Raw genomic sequence first — 21685 nt, forward strand, 5'->3', positions numbered from 1 at the left:
TACCCAACTTCTCATCCCCTTCTGATAGGCTCTTTCCAACCCTACCACATTGATGCTTTACTCCATCATCTACTCTTCTCCTGCATCCTCCATACCTGGGACTCCCCCTTTATGAGCAGGAATACCCAGGTGGGATTTGAGATTCAGCATATACCTTGCTGGAATGGTAGCTAATAGAACTATCACAACAGCCATATGCTGCACCCTTTATTCCGCAATCTATAAAAGCCAATTTCTAAATGCAAATGCAAGGAGCTACCCACCCTGTCTGCAGCCATTCTATACAGACAGAGGGGAGCATGAGGTGAGACAGCCAGCCAGTCATAATGGAAAAACACCAAAAATAAAATGAAATCACATAGCACACATTCTCAAAGGTCACAATGCATTTAAGCACTTCAATGTCCTAATGCTTTTTTCTTCATGAAAGTTCAAGTACAGCATAGTTTATTCCTCCTAATCCAGAGGACTCAAGAGTGGGCTATTATTTTCTTCCTATGCTACGCACTCCATGACATAAAGGGGAACTTAATGGCCTTTGCAATTTGGCCTGACAATGGGGGAAAATTGTGAGGACTGAGTGGTAGGGGACTTAGCTACGAGGTGCTTGCTGAAACATACCATTTAGCACCAAAAAGGTGTATCAACAGTCCAGTGCTGTTACTACCTTAGCACTGGAGAGAACAACAAAATGAATGCAAACATGAAAAAACAGAGATGAAGAGGAGTAGGACTAAAACCCCCACTGGGAATGCTCATAAAAATGAAAAATTCTGCATGATCCTAAAGACCATCCGGATCCCCATATTACTACCTGACCATTTAATGGATTCCATGTTTCAGACTCTATTCTATGAGATTAGTACACTGTTAAAAGCGCAATAGCTCAGGCGGTTAAAGTTACTTACATATAGCTTCGTTACAGAGAGCCAAAGCTGCAGCACAATCCCCCTTCTGCTCCTGATTCAGTGACTCTTCAAAGATTGAGTCTGCCTCCTGCATCGACTTCTCAAAGCCATCACTCCTCCCTGCAACGGGCAGCACCCTTCATTTTGGTTTCATTCATTGCAGAACCCTCACTTACCCTCATCCCATTCGTGATCACCAAATTCTTCCATATACGGAGTCTGGCAGAGGCTGCACGTATCCCAGACTGCACCACCTAACCTTCCCTAAGCAGAAGTACATCTAGAGCACCCTGATATGCTTGACTTGGACACAGTAAAGCAACATGAAATTGGTTTTTTTTCTCCTCAAATTTTCTTGAGTTGAGAGAGCTGTATTGGCTTATTCTACTATTTTTACACTCTAAATCAGTACAAAATATGGTACAGACACATCACAGAGTCAGGTCAACTGTCAAGTAGGAATTAATCTAAATTTAGAATTAAATCTAAATCAAAACATATTGGTAAAAAAATACAGCAGATCAGGGCTTTTTCCTTGTACATTAAGTTTTCTGACAGGAACCACCTGTGTCTTCTTCAGATATCCAACTACTCCCACAGGAGAAGAAAACTCAGACTTGAATATGAGTGTAAATACCTGCATGAAATACAGTTACAAATGTGTTCAGTGCATACACTCAACTGCTGAAAGAGACATACAGAATATGAAAACTCAACAGTCTTGCAGCTTGAAGAATACAGGTGTAAGAAGCTGAGAAGGAAGGGAAAGTTGTCAAGAATTTTTTTTGCAACAATTTAGGAAAAGTGTTGGAGAAGACACAGATAAGTCTTCTTTGGACACAAAAACAAAAGAGTGTCCTGGCATCAGAACATCCAGTTCCAAAAGGAAGAAATGCCCAAACTGTCTGGTGTCACCTATTATATAGGTGACATATTATATGGGCATTATGTGAGTTATGCACAAAAATATACACATTTGAATGAGGCAGGGGAAAACCGAAAATAAAACCTTACTTTTTGCTTTGTTTAGGGGTGCTGTTTTTTTTTTTAACAGAGTATTTAACAAAATACCACTCTCTCACTGTGGTAGAGACCACGAGTACCTTTAACAGCTAACAATAAATTATGTTGTCTCAACTTGCATGACACGTGCTGTGGCCTGACCTGCTCCCCAACATCCCTGTGCACAGATGTAAATACAAACTCTTATACCATAACCCCAAAGAACTCGCATGAAAAGCTGGTACCAGAAAGGGAAGTGAGAGTTGTTAGAGCAGTGAGTTAATCAAGCAGCACATTCAGTTCCAAAATCAAGGCAACTGAGGCTTGTAATCAAGGCCAAAATACTAAAGTTAGCTTTCTTTGCATGGATTTAGCAGTTTACTTGAGGGGAAAATGAGTCACAAGTGTTCTGGAGTTCTGCATACAAGCAAGCCTTCAAGGCAGTCAAGTAGTCTGTTAATGTCAAGCATTGTATCTCTGACTGGGGTAGGGAAAGACTTAAAAGGAGTCAACAAAGACTTTCCGAGATCTCAAGCCAATGCCTCTAAACTCAAACATTCTATTGAGTTCCTTTTTCATTAGGCACTAGTCTGGTTTACTTTCTTTTTAACAAAAGAAAAGCTAGGCAATTTTGCTTCTACCAACTAATACAAGAGATCAAAGAGGGATAACGTATTGAAGAACATGCTATTTTCTTTCAGGCAGGAGCAGCAGAGAAGACAACATCCTCGTGCTCAGCAATAGAGGTTTACTTTTCAATTTTTACATAGTTAGCATTATTATTACAAAAGTAAACACTATACTAATTAAAAAAAAAAGATATCCATCTACCCTCGTACATCAAAATTTTTCACCTGGTTACCAGTAGGTCATAGTAGAATCGTAAAGAGAAACTGATGCTCAGCAAAAATGATAAAAACATTCCCACAGTCGGACATTCTCAGAGAGATCATATTTTTCAACTGCCGCTGGCACTGTGCCATTTTGGCTGCTGAGCAGTTGGCACGGCTGTAGGCTGCAGAGCACACTTGGAATTGTGTCCAGAGCCAGTAATGCTGTGGGCTGCCCCTCTCCTTCCTCTCTGTCACTGCAGCAGCAAACCAGCACCTCAACTATTATCTACATCAGGTTGCCACAAGCAGCATGGGGATGCCAGGAGGCCTGGCAACACAGGAGGCCACAGGGGATTGCCCTGATCATGGAGTTGTTGGATCAGAGCCCAGGTGTTCACTAGGCCTTTCTTGGCTCTGCTGACCCACCAAGGACCCCCATTTAAGTGCTCCATCAGGCTTCAGGGTTCACTCTTGACTGGGTCACTGCACTTTATCCCACTTCTCTCTGACTTATCTTACTGGTTGATGGAGATTTAGGGCTAAAACAAAGGTACTACATGTGAATCCTGCCATGTTCCCTCTGCTGCTCTTCTGCTGCCATCTCCTGCCAGAAAGATGAGGAGTCATCACTGAAAAGACAATCAGACTTATTTGGCTTTTTTTTTTTCAATTCTTAGAAGAGATATGTAACCTAAACCCAGCTCAGATTTTCAATTAGATCCAACTTAAACATGCCAGATTACTTGTTCCCACACCAGTGCTGTGGCTGCACAGCTGGGCAGGGAGAAAGACTGGAAAGCACAAGGGTAGGAACAAGTAGAATTACTCAAGGCTGTAAAGCTACTAAAATCAATCAGAAACAAAACAATGGTTTATATAAACAAGTTATGCTGTGGGTGAAGCTGAGGTGCCTGAAAGGTACAAACAGCCCTGCTCATTCCAAGGTGTTGGTTAAAGCCTTATAGGTGCATCTAGATATCAATACTATTAACAGCATGTGTCACTGTAAAAATGGAAAGATCCAAATATATTAAAAATACCTCTGCATTAGTCTTCTCATTTAAAAGGAAATTTGGTCAAAATACCAAATAATATTTTCACATCCCACGGGTTTGAAATGGATGGTATTTCACTAACTGAAGGTACAAAATTGTAACGGGGGATGGATGAGGAGAGAGACACCCAAACTTACAAGTTCAAAGGTTCAAAAAACTTCAGCAGTACCATCTTGCAAAATATACTGCAGTCAAAAAGTTACCCTGATTCTGCAGTTCATCTAGATCCATGAACCTGCTGGGACGGGGATTAAAGCCCATTGCTGCCTCCATTTCCTTCTCTTTTTTTCTGCGTAGTTCTTGCTCATGTGCTCTCCTTGCCACCTCCTCTTGCAATTCATCCAGTTCACTCTTTAAAGTAATAAACATCTCTCCACCTTCAAAATATAAAGAAAACCCAAACTTTTTGATAGTTAAATCTCTTAGAGTATCCCCTAAAAGACAAAGCATCAATGGAGAATAAAATTAACATTAGAATATAACAGTCTGACAAAGCAAAGACCATAATTGCAGATCGTAAATTCTGCTTTGTTAAATTTTACTTTTAAAACTCTGCCCAATACAGTATTGCTTCAAGCTCCCCTGCAGCACAGCCCACCTCTGGATTCCCTGACCCAAGAAAAGAACAGAGAGAATAATTGGAAGAGGTAACCCTAAACTGATGATGAAATCTTGAAGCTTCTTACTGTGCTTATAATTTGTATATAATGCTATGTCAATCTAGCCAGATCACTAGCTTTTGAAAGTAAAATGGATTCCAAGAGAGATGTTTTTCACCTAATTGCATAAAACAGATGAAAATGGGAGGAAAATGAAGCGTATCAATATCCTACACAGCAGAAATCAATCAATCATTCACCATTCAACTTTTACTGGTTTTCAAGAAGTGTCTCCTCCCTTTCCCTTCCTCAGATGTTCTCTAGAATGAAACATTTGCTTAGGATACACAAGCAGAGTGCACGTCTGCAGAAAAGCTCAGTCTTAGGCCCAAACGTCTTGTAAATAAACACATTTCAGAGAGTTTTGCTGTATAGAATTATAAGCTTCTTTTCAGGAGTCTATTAGTTATCACAAGTTATGCTGGGGAGGTAGAATACGGAGTTATAAGAAAGAATAGGAAATAGAGCTTTATTGTATCAGTTAAGTCAATATTCAAAAGAGATGCCACAGCAACATGATCAAAGGAATATTCCAACGAAGTTTTTTGCAATCCCCTTTGGTAAATCTTATAAGTTTTACATGTGTTTCACAGGATATGCTCCTCAATGTTTCTTTTTCCTTGCCTTATAACTCCACTGTGAAGATAAACACCCAGAAAGTAAAAAACCAACTCCAAATACAATTTACCTTGCATAACTAAGTGCCTCTTACCATTCCCAACGGTGTGTGGGCTGTTTGTCCAGTTCCCAATTGATGAAGCAGACTCCACTTCCAAGATGCTGCTACTGTGAGACTTTGGGATGTTACGCCAGGCAGGAACAAATGCACTTGCTCGCTTCATATGAACATCCCTCCAAAAAGAGAGTCATTACAGGTTACCATTTTATTAATTTCTCCAGGAGAAATTTTATCTGCTTTTTTTGTATCCACACATAAACATTTACTTGCACTTTAATTTAAAAGAAATCTACTATAAGAAAATCTAGGGAGAAACAGAGAAAGAGGATGTTAACAAGTAGGAGGACAATAATTCTATTCTCCTCCATAAGAGTATGCAATGCATATTAAAGCTGTCATCTGAGAGCTGTTCTAAGCAGATTCTTATAGCTGCAAATCTACTATTCTGGCTGTAAACAGTGTTAAGAGTGTGGTTGCCTGAAGCTTCCTAAGTCAAGGAGAGACACACAATGTGCTGCCTATTTATTTTTACATGAACATATTGCAAGTGTGTCTGAAAATGTCAAAGACTTTAATATAAATATTGCACGTATGTCTGAAAACATCAAAGATTTCTTTACAAGACTTGAATTCTCATTTTGTACAAGGCTTCTATGAAGCCTTAACTGAAACAAGAAGGACTATGAGCTACTCAAAGGACAAGCACAGAGTTTGATATTTTAATGGAGTTTCTAAGCCTTAGACTAAGGGTACAACTATTTCAGATGCATCATTTTAGACAACATTTCTCACTTAACTCGCTCTTTTCCTTCCCACTAGCAGTAAGTTATTAATATACTGAAAAGAAAAGGTTCCCATTTCCCTACTATTTCTTCCCTGCCCCAATACAAGCTAGGAGCAGTGTTTTGAAAAATGTTCTACATAGAAATCAAGACTTCAGTCATTCAAAACAAAGTTTGTTGAAATCTACCTGTGGGTGCTTGAGCTCTCAGACAAGGGCATGTCCAGGCTAACAGGGCTGTTGCTGTTGCGCTCGCTGCTTTCATAGCCAGACTCCATCCTCTGGATGAGATGAGGATGCTGATCCACCATATGGTGCTGGGTGCCCCGGCCCAGCACACCACGCTTGTATCTCACATTGGATTGGCCTGACCTTGTTTCGTGAACAGCATGTTCCTTCACCTCATTCTCAGTAAGTTCTTTACCTGTCAAGACAAAACCAAATAGCTTGGTAGTGCAAGCTTCAATACCAGCAAAACACCCATACATATACTTAGCTGCTCAACTATGGCTAAATCAGAAGCACCATCCTTAATTTAGTGTAAAACTCACAGTATTAAGCAGGAAAAAACCCCAATACTTTCATGGCATTCTTAGTAATATTAAGAATAACCTCTTCAATAAATTTATTTTTGAATCTTCCCCCTTTAGTATAACTTACCATAACAATCAAGTCTGGAAAGAAAATCCTTTCCTCCTCATAATAATTTGTACTTGTACAAGATAATTTTACAGTATACCCAAGTATATTTTCAGTAGTCTGTCATATTTACTTCAGATGCTCTATTTTTTACATTGTTTATTTTACCATTTATGATTTGTTGAGGTTTATATAACATCAGTTCACAGAGGACAGGAAATTTCTTCCTGGTTTGTTTTTTTTTTTAAATTCTTCCTTACAGATTTCACAGTCTTTCCACTTGATTCTTGTTTGCTTCCCTTCCTTCCCTGAAGCTCTGTTCTCTTTCCCTTCACCTTCCCCCATACATATTCATTTATGCTTCCCAATTCTTTTCAACTTCCAAAACCAGCAAAGCTGAGGACAAAGTCTCTATGTACAAGTTGATTGTTTCTATAGTGTAGAACAGTCACAGATAATCATCACTGGCTGCTAGGCTCTTATCCTCACAACAAGAACCCTATAATGATACACAAGGTACTTTCTGCACCATTCTTTGAGCCATCATGTAAAAATACCATGATGAACCAGAGGAAAAAATAGACCAAGACAAAAGGCCACTCCAAAGGATGAACTTCCAGACATTTAGCAGTATAGCCCTGTGTTTGTTTAAGCAGGGTAGGTGGCAATGCTTCCCTTATTATTTCCTTACACAAGAAATGTAGCACACAGAAATCAAACAGAAGTGTCATACATGCAATATGAATACCCACACAAAAACCAGCCCTCACAGACATGACTCACCACTGACCTAAATTCCATGTTCAAAATTTCACTTTCAACATACTCTGAAATAAACCTTTCTTCTCAAACTCTTACCTGCTTCTTCGGAGAAAGGGCTAAGCTGAGTGTAGCCACAATGTTTCCTCTTGTCTTTACTGAAGATGCTGTCTATATTCAGAGACTCTCTTTTGGGTCTCCAGGTTGGCCGGTACCTGCTAGACAAACTGGATTTTGACTCACTACTGGTACTCTCCACTTCCCAGTCTCGAGAGTGTGCAGGGAGGCTTTTCAAGGGTCGTGTTTCTGCCTGATCCACACTACTCCCTCCACGAGGGGAATTCTGGACGGTTTGAGAAATCTGCTGTGGTCTGCTGTGGATCATATTGCTCACTGTCTCTTTAAATTCCCTCAGCCTGCTGGTGCTGCTGGATGGTTTGGGGGCAGTTCTGGGGGCTTGTTTCTCCTTCAAGGTTTCTCCTGCAGTTTACAGAGACAGCAAAAGCCACAAAAATAACTTCAATTAAACCAGCAGACCTACTTGCAGCATCTTCATGCAGACTTTGAAAAGTGCAATCCAAAACAACAAAATAATAGAAAAACAACACTCCCCAATCAAACAAATGAAACAAAATAGAACCAAACAACCAAAAACTAAACAAAGACAGAAGAAACAAGGAAGGTCATGAGCAAAATGCATGCACACACTGAGGATCTTAAAAACATTCAGAGAGATACTGATATTTGAAATAAAGTAACATCTCTTGCCTTCACTATGGTATCCTGATGACTGAGCCTCATCGCCTTTTCGCCGAGACCGGCTAGAACTCCTCTTGCGGTCTGCTAGCGAGCCCTTTTTGGAAACATGCCTCTGATTGCACTCACTGTCAGTCAAGTGGCCTGGAAGGACAGAAGAACGCAGCAGAGATGACAAGAGCCTTCAGATCAAGTGCTCACTGTGCTAAGAGCAGTAGGACTCTACTGCTCCTTCGGAGCTGCAGACACTCCAACGCTAACTGGCAAGTTCGGGTAAGTTTTTGCATCCATAAGTTTTTAGTTTTGTCTTGGGGAGTATGTTCCATTTTTTAAGGTCATAAAAAAGGAATACAGCCCCTCCAAGGACTCTGGTTAATGACACTTATCCACAGGGAAAGGAAAAGGTTGACTCTGCCTTGTCTTCTAATAGTCTAAGGACACCACTTTCTTGCTGTCAGTTTTAATGACCATGAACTGAAACTCCTGAGGATAGCTTACTTGACATTACTCTATTAAATAAAGACTTTAACACATGAACGAGTTACCATCTAATAATAAATCACTGCACATCATCAGCTGCTCTGCACTAACTATCCAACTACACTATCTCTGCCTGTAGCAAACACTAAGTAATCTGAGTTAGATTAGTCTACAGTGAAGAAACCTCGCATGGCTCTCAAGGGCTAAGCCAGCTAATTCACATCTGCCACAAGCTAAGAGCACACACACAAACCATGAACATGAACCAGCTGACACACAACAACATTCCCTTACTACAGCTTATGGGTCTGAATGCCTATATTTTCTCTTGCACACAATTTAGTCCCCATTTCATCATATCAAATGTGAATTAGGAGTATTTGACATCACAAGTTTTCTGTATCGCCTTTTCTTAATTTTATGGTTCTCGCACATTCACAGTCCTAAACCTGCAAGCACAAACACACGCATGGCTTTACTCACGTGAGTAGTCCCAAGCAGTGATGCAGGATAAGAAGGGAATTTATGAATAAGCTACAAAGACTTTTCTCTAGCCTTTATATCACAAACTTTCCCCTTGCATAGGATGATAGAAAAGGAAAATCCCTACTACTGGATAGTGGAGTGACAACCCCCAGACTCCCTTCTCTGGAGATTAACATAAAAATCAACAACATTTAAAGAAGACTTTACACGTAAAATTGTACCTTCAACAGTTAAAAAACCCAATTCACTACAGCTACAATTGCTATAAAGAGAAGGAATCCAAACAACAAAAAGCAAGCTACAAAAGGCTTGCTTTTCTACTCACTTGTCAAGTGGAGAGTTATTTTGTGGCCAAATTCTTTAGAAACAAGCAGATTATATAAAAGAAAAGAAATTAAGGAAGTAAAAGAAATGTTGGCAGTGAAGGGAGAAGATGCATAGCATTTAGGTGACTGAACATGACTCTGTGCTTTAGATTAATTTCTTTTTCCCTTCACAGTACAGACTGTCACACACCTTTCAAGGACTGCAAGAACATCATTATACCTTGTAGTGTCTCCTCTCAAGATAGAAGAGGTTTATGTTTCACTTCAGCATGCACAACTTCTCTAGTTAAACAACTCAACCTGATAGGGGTTGCTTGGTTAGCATCCTTCAACTACCATAATAGAAGCTATTTGACAAAACTTAGTGCTACCAGCACTAACTCAGGATTTGCATAGACTACTGCAAGCCCAGTTTAGCCTTGCAGAATGAAGGCTGCTAGCTTTGCATTAATGTTTTCTCCTCCTTTCAAAAACTGCAAATTTTGTCCCGTTGTCATCAGACATTTAACAGCCATGGAGGAGAGGCCAAGAATCAGAAGTCTGTAGAACACAGGTTTTGTTGTCTTTACTTGGACACTTCGAAACAAAAACTAAATCCAACATAATGTATGCATATAGGAATTAAAATCCCAAGGGTATTAGCTAACACTTTACACTCACTTTTTAAAATTCACTAACAAGCTTAAAATATGTCTCTCGTTGAATGTATGACTCAAATTCCTCACCCTGCAGAGCTGGGATGGTTTTATAAGCAAACAGTGATATTTAAAGGAAAAGTCTGTTTTTGTAGGAGTTGTGTGTGCGTGTCTAAGAGTGTGTTAAAGAAGAAAATGAAATCAAACGGGTTAAGAAAGAGCACCCTCTACTCCCTCCCCGAAATCTCAGTTGCATGAATAGGGCAGCCGGAATACGCACATTTTTCTCAGCAGCACAGGTTGGTAGGAGCAAAGAGAGGGCTAATGCAGCCACTCTTCTGCCCCCATTCTGAAGTACCCAGGAGCCTGAGGTCATACGACCCAATGGTGGTCCTTCCCCGGAGGATGATGTGGGATAGGGTCCATAATTTTCTGGGCTGGAGTAGTGGGTAAATGGCCATTAAATGAAGAATCCTGCTCTTGCCCAGAACGATTCAGTTGACAGGTCAAATGTGGATGGCTTCTTTATAGCCCCACGGATCAGCATTTGATGACTGAGCAGTTGTATGAGTTGGTACACTGACTTTTTTGGAAAGGCTTTGGGTAGGTAAAAAAAGAGGGGAAATGCCCAGACAAGTAGCTAGCTAAGGGGACAGGCTGACTATAGCTAAGGTTGAATCAGGGAAGATAAGGACAACTGAATTTAGGTGGAGAGACAGGCTAAGCTGAAGGGAATAACACAGGATAGAATCAACAGGAGAAGAAAGAAAAAGAAAAGGACAAAGTCACTAAAAATGACAGAACAAAAGGTTACATGCTGAACTTCATGCTTACATGTTTGCAACCATCCCCCTTAACTCTCCTTTTCTGCTGATTTCTACATGGCGAAGTTTTGCAGGGAGGAACCTAATCCAATAGACTCTGTGCCATTTTTGCAGATTATTTAAGCAATTTGCCATAAACATTTTCAATTTTGTCTTCTTTGTTCTCTGAAGATAAACAGATACTTTGCTTCCTCATCACTCAAATTCTGCTCCAACTTTCTCTCCTTTCTCACACCCCACCTAAGACTATGATTGGTACCTACAGCATTAAGTATTTGCTAAAACATTAGAAGGACTGTTGGTCTGTCTTAATCTGTGTACTACAACTACTCAGACCTCTGATGAAGAATCAAAGAGTGCTAAATAAAACAAATTTGAAGTATTTTTTTCAGATTTTGACGTACCATAGATTGTTTCAAATGAACCAATTATGCATGCATGAGAGCAACAATTTTGCAACTAAAAGGACAAAGCAGAATGATAGCTTTGACACTCTGGTGTAACTGACGGCTGCTGATTCAACTCTCATGTCTTCGAAAATCTATTTAAGGCACAGCAAAATAGCTTTTCAAACAGACTTAACAGATCCTGTTTCTCACGCTAGAAGTCTGACCTTAACTTATGCACTGCGTTTTCAGAAGTGGTGTTAGAAGCTACTGTATGCAGAAACAGGCTGACTAGGGTCACTGGCCATGAATAATAGAGGAGATCTAAGCCTTCAGACTTCCAGTTAACCTGTTTTCAACTAAAGAGTGTTCAGGCAAACTGTTCAGCTGCCCAAAGGAACATATACACAGATTGTCTTCTCATTGCTTATTCCAACTTTGCTTCCATGGCACAGGCAGGAAATTATCTTATGCTCCTCCCTAGTGCAGTAAATACTACCAACACCCACTTACACACAAAGTCCTTAGTGCCCAAGCATGAGAGATTCTGGTAATGAAAGAGCCTTTCCCAGATAGCTGCAACTCCTGAAATGAAGTAACTGCCCTCAGATAAGTAGGACACACAACAATACCCTACAATACCCATACCAAACCCTACAATTGCACTGTACAGACTCCAGTTCACAGAATTATGTAACAAAGAGAGCAGATAGTATTGTGGATAACAGAAAAACACACCTGTGAAGGCCTGTCTGGCTAGATACAAGTCTACAAAAGCCAACAAAACCTTTAAATCATGTGCTTTTTTTGGTGAATGCCAAGAGTTCGTTACAAATATCAAAACCATTTAGAAGACTAAACACTGTTCATTATTCTGTTACAGGTAGTATATATATTTATTTTTTTCCACTGGAATCCACTGCATTCATCTAATGACAATGATCACAGAGATGTAATGGCATCTGCTACCTGTGTCCCTGCTGCTTTGTGAAGCTGCATCATTCTCCACATTGTAGATGACTGTCCCCTGGGAGTCAGAGGAGAAGTGACTGACCACAGATTCATGGTGTGCCTGCTTATAAGGATAGCTGTCTGTAGAGGAATCTGTCCTGGTATCACTCGAGATGGAAGGTTCTCTCCCTGGGGAAGGAAACAATGTCAAATTTCAGTATTTTTCGGCTCTTATAGAAGTCAAAAAAGGCTAAAAAGAGAAAACAGAGGCAACTACACAAGAAGTTAATAGAAAAACATAATTCTGAGCATACAAACTCAGATTGAAGGACACCAGAGCTCATGGGAAAGATCCTCTCCTTCTGAAGTCAGGAGAGAGTGTCAGTCCTTCTGAAACCCTCACTTCTTTCTCTTTGGTTACTCCAAATTTATCAATTCCTTTTAATATGTAAAATTAACTACATCCATTGGACTGAAAGTACGTATTAGTACCATACTGAAAATACCGTTTGTTCAGTTTCAACACTGTCAAGTGCCATTACAACATGAAATACACTGCTTCAGGGGAAGTAAAAAAATTAGTCAACTACAAAGTGTTAATAAGATAACAAGACTACCACAAGTTATAATAATTAACATTTCACCTATTGTGAATCAAAAGCCTATCTAGTAAAAACTTTATACTGAAGGAGTATTATCAAAAGCAAAGTAACCTGTTCCTTCTCAAGAAGCCACCACTGATCCTACTGTAAAGAATGAAGCATCACGATTTAACTTCAGTACAGTAATTCCTGAAGTCACTAAAAGAGGAGGAAAAGACAACCTTCTACCACCACTTTCAGTACATAAAAGTAAAATGCTCGAACAGTTTGAAGACTGCTGGCCATTTTACATATGTGATGTACATACTCTTTAATATACCAGATATTATTTTCATACTTGTTTCTCAGTGGAGAAATTAAAGAAGAAAAAAATTAAAGAAGGAAGTTATTCTTATGTTTAAATGCAAACATTAGCCTGAGGGTACTTCACATTTTTGGTGAGAACAAGTCCTGTAGTAGATGTCCTACTTAATGATGCTTTAGAGCTTTAGAAGTCAGAAACTTGTCCCCACCTCCTTACTGGTTAAAAATGTTGTTCTAAAGAAATACAGAATACAGGTGTTAACAGAGATGACAGTAATAGAAAGAGGGGTGAATGTAGGCAACAGAAATCAGGGCTGTGGAACTGAGAACTATAAAACTATTTCTATACTGAAGTCTTTATTCAACAGGAAATAAACATTAAGTGGAGCTGTTTGCACTCAGCTTCACAACATTTCATACCAGCATCTTCTGACAATCTTTCCTCTGTAATTTGCAGTATCAGATCTTGATGTGATTAGATACATTTATCAGATACCACTGACACAAGTTCAGGTACAATACAGTGATCAACAACTTAAGAAGAAGCAATCTCTTAGTTTATGAATTATGGGCTGTGGACATCTGATAACACCAAAGAATTCAAAGGCAGCTGTAATTACACTTAAGAGACAAAAAAGCCATTCTGAAAAAGGTATATTAAAGTAGAAAAGTCTGGCTATCAACAAGCCTAGAAAATAATTCACTTCAATTTGACAGGAAAACATAGAGGGTAAGAACGCGTCTGGTACTTTCAATGTACAGTATCTCACAAATTCTCTCAAGTACTTGGTATCAATGCTGAACACCACAGACTGCAGAAGTAAGCCCTGAGGACACACCAAATGTTTTTGAAATTAAAGAGCAGGTTATTCACTAGAGCCTCGAATTTTATCTGAAAGGAAACACCTTTTCATAGATGTATTTTTTTGTATTCAGCTTCCTGAAGTAATTTTAAAACACAATATTAGATACTGCAGAGACAACAAGCAGAAGAGTTATCTATGTATTTCCTGAAGGTCAGCAAAGTAAATTTACAGTGTATATTGACCTGAAGCTTGCAGAAGTGCTCACAACTGATAGAAAGCACTAAAGGCTCTCTTCCAGACTTCTCTCTTTTTTTGTTTTTTTTGAACAGGAAGTCAGGTTTGTAAATTGCAAGGCATCTTGTCAAGTGAGAAATTAAGGTCATCTTACTGGTGCTTCCATTTGTATTATCTTAAGAGGTGCTTGAGATTAATTTCATTACTAGTAGATTGTCAACACATAAATAAGAACACAGTAGATGTTCTTCATTCATGCATTCATTCACTAAACAGGAAGCATAAAGCTAGCAATTAGCCAGGAAAACCATAAAACATTATGGGAAGTTGTATAAGTGGCCTAAATTCCTGGAAGAAAGGTTGTGATTTTGCTCTCACCTTGTTGCTTTTGGCAACTTATAAACCCATCTCTAATTGAGGATATCTCTGTTTCAATTTTTTGATGTTTATAATCTTGCAAATTCATTAGAATATAGCATAGACCCAGGTTTTATTTTCATCCTATCATACTGCAGTTAAATATCTTTCTCAGAATTTATTTATTCATCTTTAAATGAGGCCTCAATCCCTAACAGTGTGACTAAATGGCCAAAATCATCTAGAACTTCAGTAAACTAACAACCTGTTGCGACTACTACTGGAATCTTGAGTAGAACAAGTTCTAACCTCTGCAGCTACCTATCTACAGCTGCAGATCTTTTCTGACACAAAACAGACCAGGAGAAATGAAGCAGTAAACATGACCTATGGGCATAAGCGTCTGCCAATCCCTTCCCTTTCAGTTTCCCCAAATCCATTCATTTTTGAACTGCTTTATCTGAATAAAAAACAAACCAAAGGCTGAAGATTAGCTGCAGTGATTCTAATTTTTAAAAAATGGTACTTCTTCCCCTTCCAACATCCCTTCACCATCCTAGAAAAGGACTCACTTATGACATTTCCTCAATATTTCTTTTCCTTAACTTCCCTCCAGAGTTTAACTCTGCAGCTTCCTTTAATTTTTTGTGTTCTTGCATCTCTAGTCGCATTCCTGTCCTGTTAAAATTGCAGATAAATTTACAAACTCAATCATTGAAGTCACCAGTTACTGTTCCTCCCTACATCCACACCAGGTCCTTCTCTTTTTTTTTTTTTTTTCCCCCAGTTCCTTTCTGCACACTTTTTTGGAAAAGATTACTAACCAAACAATCAATGGAGTCTTGGACCAAGATAGGTTCAAAGACAAAACACTGGAAATCCTCTTCAGAATTCCTGATCAGCTTTGACAAGCAATAAGGACTCTTGCTAATGGTAACACTCAAAAGAAGAGAAACTTTCCCCACACAGCATTGCAGCGTAAAGGTACAAAGCACACAGCCCAGACTGCTTACCCGAGTCTTCACTGTCATAGCAAGTCCTGCTATATTGCTGTAAATCCACCTGAGGGGGCAAGTCTTGTGTTGACACTGGAGTTCCTCTTGGATCTGCATAGAGCAGCAGCAAAGGCTGATAGTGACCCTTAATGCACTTGGTCACAACATCTTTCCATTTTGGACCAATCTGAATTAACAACAACAAAAAACAAACAAACAAAAAAGAACAAGAAAGGTTTTCTGTCATTATTTTCTATAATAAGTTCTTTTCTCCCTCATAATTCTTTCAGTTTCCACTGACATTCTTTAACTCTTTCTATAGCCAACACTGACACTGACTTACCAAGATAGCTTTTGAACAAACGTAAATAAAATCAAGTATTCACCATCTTATGTCTAAATAAATGACAATTCCTGCTAAAAATACAGCTACAAAAATAATCCTCTCATTTTTTTCCCCATAAAAAACCTTTTTCATCCTCTGAGATGTTCAAACTTCCATCAGCCAAAAAGAATTTGTTAACAAACAAAATGAACAATAAAAGACAGCAGAACAGTAAATTTAAGTCAAAGCTAAATACTTCACTGTGTGAATATTCCTGCTGTTACAGAAGTTCTGCAAGCATTGACAGGCCAGGTAGTAATTCATGTAGTTATACTCATCTCAAACATCTTCCTGATACACTAATACAAGTTTCACCTGATACACTGAACATCTCTATCAACAAATTTGCTCCATACATGTGTATTCTACAAAAGCACTGCACTACCTATCCTTGGCAAAGTTTTCTTACAGAGAAGTATGACTGAACAAATGCATTGGAGTTTTTTCCCTATGAGACTGTGCTTGGCATGACTACAGAAGAAAATTTTCCTCTCTCATCTTTGTGATTCCATGACTAGAAGGGAAAAAGTAGAGCAGTGTGAAATAATGCCAAACAAACTAATGGGCTACAGTAACAGCGTGCCAACATCCCAGCACTGGTATCTTTAATGTCAAGGACCTCATGCTTGGTGAAAAGGTTAAAAAAAAGCACTAACAGCAGAAGCAGAACATTTGTGGTTGGCAGCAAGCACTAGGGGAGACTGGCACGTAGATACTCCAGCAAAGAGTCCAAAAGCAGGCACTAAATAGCTGTACTGCTTGTCAGCAGGGGAAAGAAATGCATGTTAGCTGAGTGCATAAGCAAACTGTAGGTTTACAAACAACAGCATAAAACCAAGACTGGCAGGCAACAGAACAGAACTAAGAATAGGGTTTCTGAGATTTCTGGTATGCTTTTTTTGAGAATACTTCACCTTGCTGAGAAAAAAGGAGCAACAAAATTTATGGATCCTGAGCGGAAAATCAGTGAAAAATTTCTCAAAATCTGTAGAAAACAGCATGGATCTACACGCAAGTAGTTAAATCCCTAACAGATTATTTATTAATTCCCTAAACATTTTTTTCCTCACCTCTTTGACATGAGCATCATCAAAGTACATCCACTTGCGGATTTTAGTTTGGAAGAAGAAGGTTGAATAGTGTTTTCCATAGTAACAGATCATTCCCACCAAATACAGCTCTGAGTGTTTTGCTCTGTCATCAGTTACTCTGAAGAAAAGCTTCAAGAACGGAGGTAAGAAAAATGAAAGGAGAAATTAATAAAATGCCCAAATTTTACATACTGCTTTATGTTAAAACACCTCAAAGTGCTATAGAGGTGTCAGTTTTTACTTCAAAAGACAGAGAAAACAAGGCAATAAATAAGTAATCAAGCAATGTTCAAGCAAACACGGAGAGACAGACCAGAAACAGACTCCGACCAACTCAGCAGATGCTCATGAATTGAGTAAGACTTGGAGTCTGTGGCTGTACTTGAAGACATTTACAATGATATAATACCTTTTTCAGGATTTGAAGTGTGGTTCTATTTCAAAAATTTGTATTCTGTGTCATGCTTGCTGATTATATCAAATCCTGTTTAGAACATCATTCCTCTTTGTAGAAACAAAGCAGTTTGGACGGTAAACAGCTGGCATTTATTCTGACTTAGGCAGGGACCAATTTATGACACCACCACATAAAAGATGAACTGAAGACATTAGTAGGTCAAAAGAATTCAGCAGATACAAAAAAAAAATCTTTTCTATTTAATTGAATTTTATTAATCTAAAAATGCACAGGTCTCATTTTTTTGTGCCTTACTGCTTCATTATGCAAGGACCACACCAGTTCACACTGATTTTGGTATACTGTGCACTGGTCAATGCATTTTTTTTAATATATTTGTGCATATATACATATTATTTTATGTGCTATCTCAATGCTACAATAAGATACAGCTACAATTTGGTATACCAGTAATTCAACTCTAAAGCACCAGCTAACGCAGAAAAGTGAATCCTCCAGGGGACAAATCTCTAGATCCTACTTAATTCAGTTTGTCATTCAATCACACAGTGCCAGCCACCATCTCTCAGAGACTGTTCAGTTACAAATAACTTGTGTTATGACCACGCATTTCAATGAAAAGAGGAGACAAAGTTAAAAAAAACCCCAGACACCACCAACTACATTTTGTCTTCAAAAGAACTAGAAATAAACTTCTGTTCTTCAAAATGAAAGCCCACATACATATTTTCATAGAAACAGCACAACCTTGATCCAAAATTTCCTTTCACTTCAAAATATTTTTACATTTTCAGACACTTCAGAAACTCAAGAATATACAGTTCACAGGTTTTCTAAGGCATTCAGAGACAGGTCAGATCCTTGGTTCTGCCCTCTATTTATGGACACTGAAAAAGTAAAGGTGAAGACTTTATATTTTTCTCAATTTTCTACTGCAGACTACCATGAGAAAGACTGTCTTTGCAGGTAGTGCCAAAATACAGGAAACTCACATCTCCCAGTTTAAGGCAAGTTCCCAGACTGTGAATCACATCCTCAGCCAGATCAGAGTGGTCTGAGTCCCAAACCAAACCGATGGTGATGATCTGTGGAGAGTTCATCAGCACACGACGAATACGTATCTTTTCCCCACAGTTACTCTGAGGATATAAATAAAACAAAACACTGAACATAATCCTTATCTTATTACAGTGTTAGGGCAAGGCAGTAAGAAGTGAGAGTTTTAGATGTGCAGCTTCTAAAGAGGTGGTGGTGAAACAGCAGATATAACATGCTCAGTGTCCAATATACTCATGTCACAGATGAGGAGTTGCTATCAAGGCTACTTGGTATTCACAAGCTTTAAAGTGAACACTGCTGATTCTTCCTCATACTACTGATAACGATTAAAACATAGAGCACAAAACCGAGCTTATTTAAAAAAAGATAAGCAAGCATACATGAAAGATTCTAATAACACTCTTGGGAATTGGAGGAAAAGCTCACTTTCTTTTGAACAAAATCTCAGATTGAAAATTGCATTTAAAGAGACCTATGCTTTATATGACAGTGTCAGAAAAACCTTCACGGTGCTGCTTTGCTGTTAAAATTGAGTGGTTCTACAGGGTACCTCAAGCATTCCATTATTAGATGAGGTAAATAGGTCAGTACTAATAAAAATATAAGAGTAGCTGGAAAATCAAGAGGTGCTTTACTAACCCATAGGAGTTCTGCTTTTCTTATTTCCTTTTCTCTTCCTATTTTTTACTTTTTAAATAACTACCAGTGTCTATTGACTGGTCAGTCTCCCCTCACTCCTAACCAGGGCATTATCTTTTTTTGGGGGCAGGGGGGGAAGGGAAGGATGACACTGGAGGGGGGATATGATGAAAACTATGACAAAGTCCAGTTGCACTTTTCCCCTGAGGCAGGTCACAAAGGTACCTCTGTAAGATTCCAGGAAAAAAAAAACCCAAACATTTTCATGGTAAGAATAGTCTCTCTTGTCTACAGAGACCAATTTCATAACTGGATATAATAATTTCTGACATCATAACCAGGGAAGAGATCACAAAGTGTCTCCTCCCCACAGCAATCTAGAAAATTAAACAGAATTTCAGTCCCAATCATCAATGGGAGACAAAAATGAAAAATTTAAAAAAAAAAAACAGGAAGAAAACGTAGAAGACTGTGATGTTTAAATGTGGATAAGATGTTTTAATATTAAGGTGATCTTATTAACACATATTTTGCAAGGGTCATTCAAAGTGAATCACCTCACAACAAACCTGTTTTACTCTCCAATTGTCTCCTTTGCTTCAGCTCGCTAACAGAGGCACTTTCAGCATGACAGGAGGAACACGGCATCCTGATAAAAAGCTTCCCCTGCAATGGCTTTGAGGCCACCCTTAGCTAAGGCTCAATAGAAAAATTTCTTGAGAATAAAAAGAAAGCGGCAGCAAATATCGGTAACCAATTTTATTCAACTGATTATTTCACAGTTTGTCCTGACAAAGAATGTATTTCTGTTAAATTTCCCATGCTCTGGTGATTAAATAGTTGGACTAATACTAATCTTTTAAATGACAATACAGTATCTTAATTTCTTTTACTTGAATCAGTGAGCCACTGTTTGCCAATATTAAAAAAAAAAAAAAAAAAAGAAAAAAGAAAAAATGTTTCAATTGAGACTAAAAGTGAAGGTTTCAGTTATAAATTGGGAGGGGGGATGGTATAAAATGGAAATACTTAACACTGCCCCCAGGGAACAGGCACACAAGCCATTCCTGTTAAAGCCTGTACTGCTTCACTGCTAACAGTAGCATTACATGAAGCAGCAATTATGCAGCTGTTTCCTGCCCTACCTATTCATCAATATGTAAAAAAGTTTGTTGATAACTCTTTCTGCATGCTTATCTAAACTCCTGGATCTGAACATATTCAAATTAAAAGGTAGAACAAGATATCAAACTCTTGCTTTGGAAATCCAGCTCTTATGATACATATAAAAAATAAGCATTTTATATTTATATGAACATTTTTTATTTTTCTTAATTGGCACACAGATTTGATTCAGCTGAATTTGGCCAGACTTCTACTGCCTAGCAGAATGAACATTTTTAAGCATAGCAGCCTGTGACTATTCACTGGACACATGCAGTAATGGTTTTCACGTAGTTAACCACCAGTCAGCACTCACAACAACTACAGCCTATCCCTTCTAGTCAGTAACTCCCACACTGTGGATACCAAACCTCACTCAGAAAAATAAACCAGTACTCCCTCAGACTTTTTGTCAGGCTTCCTGCCTTTAGATTAGCTCTTGCAGATATACCGTATAGCCTGTAAGCCCTTCACTGTCAGGATAATCTCTGGCAGTGGGAAGTGAAAGCCCTTTTCCCTTTCCCTTTGACCAACATTTTGGCTGCATGCTGCAGGTACAGGAGTTTGGTCAACAGTTCAATTTATTCCAACTGAAGGGTAGTAAAGAAGGTGAGTGAAAGTTCATCTAGGCAAAAATCTCCAACATCTTGTACACATGATTACAGTGACTGGTACAAAAGTTCTGCTATCTGTGCCCTAGCATGGTACTGCTGAAAATATTCTGAAAGAAATAAGTACTTTTGTCATGTTATTAATTACAGATGAAGTACACTGCCCTCAATAGAAATAATCACTAGAGAAAATGGACAAACTGTGGGAACACTGTTCTAAAAAGCCTAGTTAACCAAAACCACTGCCAACATACAGAAATCTCCTGTACAAGACGTGGCCTCCAAATTCATTGTAATTCCCACTTCTTTAGGTAAGATCCAAGAACTTTCACCATAGGATGAAAACAACATGATTGCAGCTTCATGTAATGCTAGTCTTGGAGGCCTCACCAACACTCATGTCTAGGTACTTCTAGCAGCAACACAGGTTTGAACAGGAATGAATTTCACAGCCATTCCCTGGGAGCAATGTAAGCATTTCCCAATTATTCCTGTGGTTTCTAACTCTGAGAAACATTCACTTTTAGTTTCCATCCAAACACTACATCTATTCCTCTTCTCAATACTCGTGTCTAGTTAAAGAAGCACCCATCATCCCTAATTTTTCCCTTCCCTCATTGAATAACTGTGAGATACTGAATTCACACCCAAAGCAAAGTAAGGATACTCACTGGACAGTTCCGCAGGTCTCCCATAGTGCTGGCGTTCTGCAGCAGCTCTCCAAACATATCTGGAGTTGGTTTCTCTCGCCTCTCCAGCATACAAATAGCTTGATTGCTTCAGTACAGAGAAAACATGGAAAACAGAAGTTTAACAATAAAATAAAAACACAAACCCACATTAAGCCAGTACATGTTTCACT

The 21685-nt window shown here is 38.7% G+C and overlaps 1 protein-coding gene across 13 annotated transcripts in view; it reads right to left on the bottom strand.

The window, feature by feature from the left end:
* Window positions 1-21685, bottom strand: part of USP54 (ubiquitin specific peptidase 54) — a 95950-nt gene that overhangs the window by 11717 nt on the left and 62548 nt on the right. For 11 of the 13 annotated variants that reach the window (XR_007631414.1, XR_007631413.1, XM_050334932.1 and 8 more), the window contains exons 7-17: window positions 21495-21600; window positions 18343-18489; window positions 16912-17061; window positions 15475-15643; window positions 12178-12348; window positions 8084-8215; window positions 7415-7795; window positions 6107-6341; window positions 5170-5309; window positions 4002-4175; window positions 909-1028 (exon numbers count right to left, since the gene is read on the bottom strand). Coding sequence is in view for 11 of the 13 variants with exons in the window: in XM_050334932.1 (XP_050190889.1) it covers window positions 909-1028; window positions 4002-4175; window positions 5170-5309; window positions 6107-6341; window positions 7415-7795; window positions 8084-8215; window positions 12178-12348; window positions 15475-15643; window positions 16912-17061; window positions 18343-18489; window positions 21495-21600 (1925 nt within the window). In the remaining 2 variants the exon portion in view is untranslated. The remainder of the gene's footprint in view (window positions 1-908; window positions 1029-4001; window positions 4176-5169; window positions 5310-6106; window positions 6342-7414; window positions 7796-8083; window positions 8216-12177; window positions 12349-15474; window positions 15644-16911; window positions 17062-18342; window positions 18490-21494; window positions 21601-21685) is intronic. The other 2 variants (XM_050334959.1, XM_050335017.1) reach the window with 1 other exon arrangement.

The sequence above is a fragment of the Myiozetetes cayanensis genome, unplaced genomic scaffold (genome assembly GCF_022539395.1).
Source record: "Myiozetetes cayanensis isolate MyiCay16 unplaced genomic scaffold, myiCay2020 scf10, whole genome shotgun sequence".
Taxonomy (NCBI): domain Eukaryota; kingdom Metazoa; phylum Chordata; class Aves; order Passeriformes; family Tyrannidae; genus Myiozetetes; species Myiozetetes cayanensis.